Below are 11,292 nucleotides of genomic sequence, written 5' to 3' on the forward strand. Positions count from 1 at the left end.
CGCTCGATTTATGCTAACGATTCAAACAAAACGGGGCGGAGTTAGATAAAAATTATATGCATCGGCAACAACAGAATAATGAAGGTCAAAACGAGCATACCGCACAATAGTCCGCAACATCCGGGCGTGTTGCGTGTTTGAATTACAAATTGATTTTATGTTTCACTGTAATATAAACATAGGGGCTTCAAGGTCATACATAAACAGTCTTTCGGTGTACAGTGGAATAAATTAGTGCCGCACATATAAAATATGTAGTGAATTGGAATGATCAACTTTACCTACAGGACACCATGTGTAGTTATTTAGGGGTGCATCTAAATGAATTGAGTTCAAAATACATTTAATAACTATTTAAAGAAACAACTTATTATTGAAGGATAGATACATTTTTTGCACATTCGTACTGTTTTATAGGAAGTGAAACGCTAATTTTATTTCCTGAGAGAATTAGAATGAGTAAGATCAGCTGCAGAAGGGTAGCACTAAAGAAGAGATTTTGTCCAAGCCAGGGGCGCAGCTAGATGGGGGGCATGTTTTTCCCTCTTATACTGATGGTGGCAGCAGTAATACGCTCAAGTGGAATATTCAAAACATTTTATTTTTTTTGTGGCTAATTATACACATTCATATACTAACATCAAAGATAAGTGCAGAATTCATGCTCTTTTCAGAAATAGATTTTGTGTTATATGGGGTAAACCGAAGATTGTGTGTCTCTGCAAGTCATCTGGGAGTCTTCAGTGAAACCAAAGATAACAATTTTAATAAATAATTTATGTAGATATTGGTGCTTGTAAATATAAATTTTATGCAGAGTGTTTGATACAAGTAAGTAACGAAAATGGAAAAGATTTACGCCCCAGAACTCCAAACTGAGTTTTATCCACTATACCTTTTATCTAGAAATTACGGATGTTTAAATATATGCATATATTTGTCAGCAAATGCTGTAGGAAAGTGTAGTTTGTCTTTATTTAGAAAATATTAATGTTTTGCTTGTTCATTTCCCTGTAGGAACAGTGTAGATTGACCCTGAGGTTCTGGGGCCTATCCGCTTTCGGCTCCTCCCTCAGTGTACATTGGTTATTGCCTGGCCACCCTCATAAGGTAAATATTCCTGGCTACACATCTTGTCCAAGCGGCTTAAGTCCAGTCTGGTCACTGATCAAGTTATCTGCTGGTTATAGTCCACTGATATCAAGTCCGATGTGAGAACAGCAGTCTACCAGGAGGACTTTTTTATATTTAACATTTATTAAAGCTTATTCTTCCAAAAAAAAAAAAAAGAAAAATCAGACTTTACTCATTTTACATAGTACATGTAAACATTGCATGTTTTATTTTTTGCTGAGGGTGTAATAAAAAGTAAAAACCACAAAATCTTTTTTTTTTTTTTTTTGCATTTTAATTTTTTTTTATAGTTTTGGAAACCCCCCCAAAGTAATTTCCACTTTTACAGTTTTGACTCGCAAAGCATAAAGGTTGGACACTGGGGGCTGTATGGAATATTTAACCTTTCAGTTTCGTCACTTGCCTTATTTCAGAACTAATACTTAAAACTGCTTGGGCCCATAATAGGTTGCAGTAAGAATATCAGCAATACGGTGATATTTTAGTAAAATAATTTCAAATAAAAAACACAAACTGGATTTATTTGTGGCTAGAATGACCATAAATAACTGTTGATATGACATTATGATGCAACATCATAAAGTGCACACAGCAGATACAAAAATTATTCATACATAAGACACATGCATCAACTATTAAAGGGCCCAACATTATCGCACATGGAGTCTACAAGGGATCTATGAGACTAAGTCTAGTTTTACTCACTAAACATCTACTGAACAAAATATATTAAGTTACAATAAACAGGACACTTATTACACAGTGAAGGAAAAAACATTTACCTTTTCTATATGAGGACAGTTCTTTGAAAACTTTCCTGAAATTTGCTGCCATTTGCAGGATATGAATCTGAAATATCAACCGCATCTACATAATCTTTTTGATTTTCACATCATCTTGATTCACTGATAAACACCCAGTTCATATCTTCTTTCTCATAACAAAAAGGCCAGACGTTTGATTTGTAGATTGCAAAAAAAAAAACAAAAAAAATCTCCTTAAGAGGATTCAGATACAGGACGGGATCAAATATTTTTTATAAATAGTTCTCCGACTCAAATAAATACATTTTGATTTATCTTTGCTGACTGGACCTTGTCATTAAGCTTAAGCTTTTACAGCCTTGTACCTTATAGGGCAACACATGGACAAAAAAGATGAATAAAACAGAGGACATTTTTTTTTTGCATAATACAAAGAAAGTCTCACAGTAATATGACAGTAACAACTGCTGTGCTGCAGGTCAGTCTTCAACTTTGTGAGCTGGTCTACAGAAAGTCCAGTGATGCTCCACGGTGTTCTCGTTTGCACGCTCACTCATGTGGTGCACACGAGTGTTCCGAATGGTGAAGCCTTGTTTCATTATGTAGTCCATGAGGTGCACTCTTAAAGAGACCTCTTGGTGATAGTCACATGGTCCAAAGGTAAATGATACCTGACAGTCTCTGGTGTCCATCATGTGTTTGTTCCACTTAGTAAAGTTGTTGGAAATGCCTTCTAGAAGGGCATGAACCTTTGTTGTTATGGTTAGCTGTGTGATAATAACCGCCACTGGGTTTGAGTATTTGGACAGTTTCCGGGTGCTGGAGAGCTCCACAACCTGTTCAAAGATATCTGGTGGGTACAGAGGCTTGGGGTCGTTAAGACACTGGATCAAAGGTTCGATCTGGTAGAAGTCTGCCTCCTTCCTGAGGAGGTCTGTCTCTGTGAAATCTACTGGGAGGGTGAGCTCCGACGTTCGCAGGAAGTTCAGAATGTACCGGAAAAGTGTTCCATCGCGGTCGATGAAATAATTCCCCTGGGAATCACGAGTTGTAGGGAAGTCTCCCCGAAACATGGCACCAAGCATGGAGTCTGGGTAACGCTGGAGGGTGGATAGACTGGTGGTGTACAGGTGGCCTCCAACGTTCAGGGTAATAGGGGTAGTCATCTATAAAAAATAGCAAATATCATCTGAAACACTCTTTAATAGCTAAAAATGGACTACATTCAACCTTTAACATTGCCCACACTGCATTTTATAGCATAGCCATGACTTACCCTATGGCCCCAGTCTCCATTATCCATTTGTAGATTAATACCCACAAGCTCTGAACCAATAAAGAAGGAAGAGATTACAGCTGCCACACCTTGACTTTACCTGCAGAAACAAGTAATAACAAAATAAGTTGTAACACAACTGGATCATAAAGTATGTTCAATTGCACAAAGATATTTATATTTTAAAGCTGGATCCCTTTTTGTGCTGTACTTAAGACAGAATCATAAAAATTCGATCAGTAGATGGAATAGGCTGAATGTATTGGATAACTTACATTTTTCCAGTAGGCATTATAAGCTGAATATAAATGCATTTCATAAAAATCAGAATTTAATTTATTTGCAATTAATTGAATCTGCCGAGAAGATTCAACTTAGTTTAATTGCACATTTCTGGATAATCAATCTGACATTATTTTATAAAATGCATTGGGAGTGCATTTGCTGATAATTGGCACTGTATAAATAACATGGACTGGATGTTGAATTGTATCGCACTGAAAAATTTAAAATATAAGTAACCCTAATTAGAAAAAAATGTGCCTTGCTCAAGGATAGTGTTAGCTTTAAAATATGGAGATGACACGTGGAAACATCATGAATGAAAACAAATATCACAGACTGATCTTAATAATAATAAAGAAAAGGCTGAAGAATTTGTAAATAATATATCAAGTGTGGGTGAAATAATGAAATGTATGGTGCACAGGGGTCTATAAATGTTGGTCCTGCATCTCACGCCCTGTTAGCTTTAGACAGAATGCAAATGTTTCTCTGCAGCACTGAGAAGTAATGCTGATGTGACCAAACAAGGTCAGAGAGAGGAAATCAAGGTGTGTTACAGCAATGCCTTCATTTTTAAACTGTGAAGAATATCATAGGGTATTTCTTTACATTAAACATTAGCTATGTCATTTCAGTTGCTTCACTTTCACCAAATAAAAAAAAAATATATTAATTATGTTCTCTGCATGACTGAGTGCGTATGTCAACAAAAAGCTAAAAAAAAAAAAAGACTTACCTGGATTAAACTATAGGTAGGTCACATTTATGTTAAATCAACATGAATAAATGATCCTAAAACATAACGCTACATATTATTGCCACAGTAGTTTTCACTGCAGCTGCAGAGAAAATCAAAGAAGCTTGATAAAAGGCAATTACCTTCTATTTAAGCGTGTTAAAGTTTCATTAAACAACCGTACAAAGTAGCATTTCGCGAGCCTTTGGGTTCCAAAGTGAAACGGGACAAAAAAACTGAACCTCTGCTAGCCTAGCTAACGGCTAGTTGCAGCTAACGGCTAGTTTCAGCTAACAGGCTACTAGAGCTAGCATCTTATTAGAGTTACAACTACGGGATCTGAACCGGGCTAACTAGACAGAGAAACAGACTATATGCATTTAAAGCCTTACCAGCTCAGGTGTATGGTTTGGTTATATATGTTCATCCTATAAAACACTTTGGAGTCAGTTTGTAAGCGTTCAGACAGGCGGTGCTTTATGATGCTGCAGCAGGGACGCTCTAATCCACACCAGGATGCAGCAGAACTGCGCACACAAGGAGGGGAGGGGAGGGGGCCCCTCTGGATATACAGCCACATCTGCACTGCTCTAAACTTGTGTTATGGAGACCCTTACTTCCGTTCAAGATTTATATCTTAAATGAGACGCAGAAAAAACGCCTTTTGATCCGGTGCAGACAAGCCGACTTGGGAGTTTTTTTTTCCCCCTACGGCTGCCTTTAAACCAGTGTCGGTTCTAAACGAAATTTACCAGGGGGCCAGGATGGGGCCTGTTGCCCTTCATGGGGCCACAGAGCAAAATAATAATGCAAAAAAAGTAAAACACATTTGACCGCATTCCAAAAGGGGTGGACCTGTTCGTCGGTCTCAATTTGCATGTTTTCTAAACAATAACAAGGCTATGTTGGGATACTGTATAATGCTACGTTTAGTATGCAAGCAGCAAAGGCAGCAGGAGCTGCTAGTTTCCAAGCAAAGTCAATGGTTGACGCCCATCAAGGCGCCTCTGAGCAACTGGAGCTGCTGCTGGAGTTGTATGGCAAGCCAAGAATGTCACTATTCGCATCTAATTTCCACGTTAAGATTGAAAACATTGAACTTTTGCTGCTCGACGTGCCACATCAAATGACAAAATCTGCTGGTCCCCAAACCAGAACCCCATCTCCCCCTTGTCTGCACCTACAAATACTGTCCATAAACAGGACCGGTGAAAGAGGGCTGTCCTTACGCAGTAAAACATGCACTGGGAGCAGGTCCGAATTTATGACTGCAATTTGGACTGAAATCCTCCTGCTCCTCTTGTACAGTGACTGGATATAGCCCCTAGTAAAGGGCCTCTACAAGCCACCATAAGGAAAACCTTGTCCAGGTCCTTAAACACGTGTAACACTCAGGCACTCCCCACTCCAGCATCCTGGGATAGGCCTTCCCAAAGGAGGCTTAATGTGAATGTGATCCCATGAAAGTTGAAATACACCCTTCAGCACTGCTTCCCCCTCTGAAAGTGCTCGGCCGTTTACCAGAATCACTTTGAGGTCGACCGATAGTCTTTCTCCATGGTCTCTCCAAACTCCTCTCAGGCTTGAGTTTTGTGGTACACTTGGCCTCATAGTATTCGCTTGCTCCCACAGGAATACCACAAGCCTACTAGGCTTGATAGGACTCCTTTTCAGCTTTACAGCATCCCTTACTAACTGTGTCCACTGCTGGGGTTGCTGCCATCACACGGACCACAGACCTTGAATATGTCCCTGACCAAGGACTCCTCCAGATATTTCCAACAGATCCTCACTGCAGGCTTGTGCCAGACTTTTCGGCTTCCTCCTCTTCCATCGTATTCAAGTTCCTACCAGTTTGTGATCGATGAAGAGCTCCGCCCCTCCCTTCACCTGAGTGTCCAAAACATGAACATGGTGTACATCATGGACAATCTATGACTTGCAGTCCAATAATGAAACACCACTCGGGTTCAGAGCTGGGGGCCTGTTCCTCCCAATCAAACCCCATCTAATTATATATCCTTATAAATGAGTGGAAAAAAACTTTTTACAATATATTTTTCTTTAGATGTCCCACCTGTAGGTCATATTGTCCATTTTTACGCTCAAGTAAGAATTGCCAAGTTTAATTTGAGAAACATATGGAAAAAGAGATTGCAAATGTTTTTATAAAGGATGTATCAGCGCAAATAAAACAGAACTGAAATGAATCTAAATCTGGAATAAATGGGTGTCCCATTACTTACCTTTGTCAAACTATTACCAGAAACAGGAAAAAGATAAGCCAAAATTCCTAAAATTAGAAAATTGTTTCATTTTTTTTTTTTTATTATTTCTCAAAAATTAGAGACATAAAACCTTTTCGCTTTTTTTCTCATCCGGGGGTGTGAAAGTCAGGTAAAAAAAAAAAAAAGAAATCCCCCTAAAAATGAGGACACAAATATTTTGCAAAATAAGACGAAAACACAAAAGTCCAACAGCTATCGTCATTACTTTTTAAGTTTTCAACAAAATGGTAATCAAGAAAACTAAACTTCTCTACAATGCAGTTCTCCCCCTTTATTAGACACTAACATTACAAAGCATTGCAGGAATTACATATTCAAGAAGACTTCTTTGTGCCACTCCTGGCATTTTGCTGCAGGATTATAAACTCCAGGATAAGTTTGGCTGTACGACACGGCTTTTCCATCACCACAGAGTGACCACAGTTGTCCAACAAATCCACTCTGCAACCAGGCACCAACTCCGCAATGACTGCAGCTCCAGAGACATCCACCACCTGGACAAGTATGCAAAAATAGTGTGTCTTCATCTATAACAATATTTTTCCAAACATGTTCATGATTGGTTGCAGATAATCAAACCTATTTATCTAAACAGACTTTGCCAAATGATTGAACTTCAGAATTACCTGATCCTGTTTTCCCCAAATCACTTGTAAAGGGGAGATAATGAGATGTAAATGTTCCTGTAAGGCATATCTTGATTTCTCACCGATGATCTCCATAAATACTAATAAAGAAATAAACACAATTTTATTAAATCTATATATTAATTATACTAAAATGTTTGCAAAAACAATAAACTAACCTTCTTCGTAAAATGCATTGTGAGGTTCTCGAACGTCCACGAGTCCTTGAAGAATCTTAACATTAAAAACAAAGCTGTCAACATCCACATAATGATACGACTGCTTCATGGTTATCAACCATTCTTAGTTTACAGAGAATTCAATTCATTTTTCTCATGCCGGTCTGACCTGCTGAGGAATTTTAAAGCGGACATGAGAACAGAGCCTGAACATGTCCTCCATCTCTTCAGGTGTAGTTGGGATCAGAGGGATGTTCAGTGTGAAGTTGCTGTGCTCCAAGTCTTGAAGGTGATTGTCAAATTTGGTTTCTGATTGGTGTCTTACTCCTAAAGGACGAGACCAGTGTTTTACTGATTAAAATGCTATTTTTTTTTTATAGATTTGGTAATATTAAAGTCACAAACCTCAACAACAGTTCATAGGGAATTTATGTGGTAAAGCAGCACAGTAACCCTTTATTTTTAAGAGGATGGAAAATGGTGCACGGTAACCCAGTTTATTTAACATTAGCATCTTATGAATTATCCTTTCATTCCCTGACTATATTCCTTTCTGCATTTGTGTGCAGTCTGTGGTTGTAATGCGACAAAATGTTTAAAGGTTAGAAAATCCTTTGCAGGGCATTGTATGAAGACAAACAGACGGTGACTGACCATCGGGACAGATGAGAGTCATGCTGCAGATCTCTGAAGGGTAGCAGGCTGCGTAAACCCCGGCAACGTTTCCCCCCATGGAGGTTCCCACCAGATGGAATGCTTTTCTGTTTAAGTGAATGCTTTCCACAAACTACAAAGTATGAGAGATACACATTTTTCAAATGAAAAGATTTAGGAAACTAAAATATACTTCTGTACATATTATTTCCAAAAGCCTTTACCTGATGGATCCTTCTGGCCTGCCCCTGGATGGAGTAATCCTCAGTGTTGGTGCGTGTTGTCCCTTCGTGGCCAGGCATGTCCACACATATTATGTGCAGGTGTTTTGGTAAATACTGCAAAAACAAAAATGAAAATGAAACGTAAATGCATACAATTTACACACGCCAGAAGTTATCATCTAATTAAAAAATCTTATTAAGTTAATAAGAACTATTTCATGCTGCATTTCTGAAAAAAAAAAAAACAAATATCAGAGTATAGTCTGTTTCAGTAGCATACCTTAATGTCACAGACTGTCACACATTTTATTAAATTAGGATTATTTCTGTGGGTGAAAAAAGCATACCGGTAACTTTCTTTTTTATTATAACTAAAAACATGGACATTTCAATTATTAGTTTTTTTTTCCAACAATGGTAAAATGTCATAGCATATCTTTGTATTAACCGACTCTATGTTTCAGTCAGTGTTTGCGCTCCTCTGTATGAGCATTTTTCAGCCCTTCAAGTTGATAGAAATGATGATTTTACAGCTTGTCTAACCTTGACAACAGACAGCCACATGTCTTTGTGAGCAGAGAAGCCATGAAGCATCAGGATGGAGGGCCTCATCCCAGGCTTTCCTCTGTAGGAGTAACAGAAGCGATAACCTCCACAGTCTGCATAGCGAACCTGTAGACCCAAAGTCCTTCTCCAGTACCTGAAACAGGGTATATATGTATTAAATCAGGATATTGCTTCCCTGCACACATTGCTGATTTGGAGTATTTAGGGTAATAATAACTTCCCATTTCCACTTAAGAAGCCATTTTTAATTCATCGTGCATAACTTAATTGTTGTTTATTTGAGGAAAATAAAACTTTCTCTGTAAAATAGGATGTTTTTTTTAGTTAGGTGATTAGGAAATGTGTATTTTAGCCTCTCTAGCTACTTAGTCGATCCTTTATTGTTTGCTAAATGAGTGAACCTTGGATCATCTCGTTAATTACACCTGGCTTGACAAAGTGACACATATTGAGCTATGTCTTTGTGGAACGGATGAAGCCAGGATGCAGTTCTCACACTTGGTCAAGACTAGCTTTATATATCCCAGAATTTCTGAATTCAGCTTCTGTGAATAAGGCCACTGGTTTTAATGTGAGATTAATGTGTTCACTGTGTTTTTTTTTTTCTTCCAAACATAGTATTTTAAGACACATTTTTTTATGCTTAATGGAAATGTAGAATTTTGGTCACAGCTGACTTGCCTCTCCTCCATAAACTCCACATTAGAGTGCACATCTGATATTAGCTATTTCGGCAGATTGTTCCATTTGAGCTGTGGATTGATGCAGCCTTCCCAACTTACCATGGGCTTGGCTGCTTCTCTGATTAATACTTCCTATGCTCAGACGGTCAGTTTAAGCTGGACAGCAATGAGTTGGTTATTTTGAAGTCGGGTTAGGCCTTTCAAAGCTTTTAATATCGCATCCCTGGTCTGCCTGGTGAATTCCTCCGTCTTATATTGCCTGTTGTTCACTCTAACAAGCATCTATCACTATCACAAACCAACTTAACTTATGTTGAAAAATGCACATGCAACTTTTTACTAACGGTAAATGTTTCAGTCAAATAATAATAATAAAAAAAACATTTCAAACAGGCTGAATAACTAACATATGATGCTAATCTGATGATATAAACAATATGAAAAGGTAACATGTCTTTACAATATTTATAGTCATATTTTAAAAGCAACTAATCTTTGATCATTAAAACTCTCATTTCCAGTTCTGAAACTAAAAGCTAAAGGCTTTCATTGATACATTAATCAATGGATTTTATTAAGATCATAATAGCCACACTTTGTTCCCCTTATCAAGCTGCAAATGGACTGCAACTTAAAAAGGTTCAATCAGCTGTAAGGTGTATGCCAGGGTTTTCATTACTGTAATAAAACTTGGAACGTTTTAAGGAGTAGATCATTTTGAAATTGATATATAATTAAGGATAAAAATAAATAAGTAAGATTTAACTTTAGTGGTTGACTGGGATAGAGCAGCAATATGTAGGCTAAACATATTCTGCATAGTAATACCTGTACATTTAATGAATTAAACTTAGCAAAAAATGGTTTTAGTGAGACATTTACAACACAGGCAATCATTAACCACTGATGTTACATATTCATGCAAAGCAGTCTACTTTACCAGTAATATACTTTAATAAGCACAGATGGCCAGAGAAGGAAGGAAGCCAGAAATGCCAGGATGGGAATAGCCAGTGTAGCTCCAGCAATGAAGAACAGGTTCACTACATCCAGCTCAGCTGCCATGGCTGCTCTTAAAATCCAGAAAACTGATGGGAGGGGAACATAATAATAATAATAAAAAGATTTTAAACTGTCTATTTTATAACATATAGTAAAAATCAAAAGACTTACTCTTCATGAAAGTACTGTCACATGAATGCGCATGGAAAAGCTGTTTCAGTCCTGCTGTTGTCTAGCTGTAAAATGTTTAATAGCGTCCATCTGGTGTCCTGAATTTTGGATACAAACAGTCACAGAGGAGTGAGCAGTTAGCTTTGACAAATTATGTTTGCTCTGGTGAAATCCATTGATTATCACTCATCATTAGGGGAAACAGGGCCACAACATGATTCGCTCAATCTTTTAAAGGGAACACAGAGCCTCCACTCTGCTTCTGACAGTAGGAATGCACAACTATAGAAATCAGCCAATTTACGTAGCACAGAGTAAAAGCAATAAAAAGAAAATACTACCTCATTGAAAAAAAAAATGAAATTATGTATGCAAAATGCTACGTAAAAATGCTTTTAAACTAAAAGGCAGAATCTCACAGCGTATTTTGTTTCGAGGAATAGAAATTGAAATCTAATTTGTGATTCTCAAAATTGGATGTTTAGTTATATTTTACTTTCCGTTTGTAAATCTGTCTGCAATTAAACCTAAGCATGTTATTGTCAACTTCTACATACAGTATGTCAGTATAACGAGTCATTGTCAAGACCAGAGTTTACCACTGGGTGTCATGATAGAGGCAAACCTATGACGTGTCCCCTGTGTAATTATAGCCACTGGCAATGATGCAGCATTTCCCCAGTTTCAGGTGGATGAGCAACTT

At 37.7% G+C, this 11,292-nt stretch overlaps 2 protein-coding genes across 2 annotated transcripts; both read right to left on the minus strand.

Moving 5' to 3' along the window:
* Window positions 1-1,414: 1,414 nt before the first annotated feature.
* On the minus strand, window positions 1,415-4,739 carry LOC107097548 (BTB/POZ domain-containing protein KCTD6). Its single transcript, XM_015394722.1, has 3 exons — window positions 4,588-4,739; window positions 3,175-3,274; window positions 1,415-3,064 (listed from the first exon to the last, which is right to left on the minus strand). The coding sequence occupies exons 2-3, from the start codon at window positions 3,199-3,201 to the stop codon at window positions 2,378-2,380; spliced, it is 714 nt and encodes a 237-aa protein (XP_015250208.1). The 5' UTR covers window positions 3,202-3,274; window positions 4,588-4,739; the 3' UTR covers window positions 1,415-2,377.
* A 2,058-nt stretch (window positions 4,740-6,797) lies between these two features.
* On the minus strand, window positions 6,798-10,717 carry LOC107097554 (monoacylglycerol lipase ABHD6-like). Its single transcript, XM_015394731.1, has 9 exons — window positions 10,590-10,717; window positions 10,357-10,504; window positions 8,710-8,866; window positions 8,167-8,280; window positions 7,943-8,075; window positions 7,458-7,615; window positions 7,289-7,343; window positions 7,110-7,210; window positions 6,798-6,977 (listed from the first exon to the last, which is right to left on the minus strand). Exons 1-9 carry the CDS (start codon window positions 10,594-10,596, stop codon window positions 6,798-6,800), a joined length of 1,053 nt encoding a protein of 350 aa, XP_015250217.1. The 5' UTR covers window positions 10,597-10,717.
* Window positions 10,718-11,292: the final 575 nt, after the last annotated feature.

Source organism: Cyprinodon variegatus, unplaced genomic scaffold (genome assembly GCF_000732505.1).
Source record: "Cyprinodon variegatus isolate N-32 unplaced genomic scaffold, C_variegatus-1.0 Scaffold706, whole genome shotgun sequence".
Taxonomy (NCBI): domain Eukaryota; kingdom Metazoa; phylum Chordata; class Actinopteri; order Cyprinodontiformes; family Cyprinodontidae; genus Cyprinodon; species Cyprinodon variegatus.

Coding starts and splice junctions, on each gene's coding strand:
- LOC107097548 (XM_015394722.1), bottom strand. CDS start 3,201: ATGGATAATGGAGACTGGGGCCATAGG. Junction 3,065..3,174: donor ATGGAGACTGGGGCCATAGG/GTAAGTCATGGC, acceptor TATTTTTTATAG/ATGACTACCCCTATTACCCT.
- LOC107097554 (XM_015394731.1), bottom strand. Junction 8,867..10,356: donor CTTATTAAAGTATATTACTG/GTAAAGTAGACT, acceptor ACCCTGTTTCAG/GTACTGGAGAAGGACTTTGG. Junction 7,211..7,288: donor CAATGCATTTTACGAAGAAG/GTTAGTTTATTG, acceptor TTTCTTTATTAG/TATTTATGGAGATCATCGGT.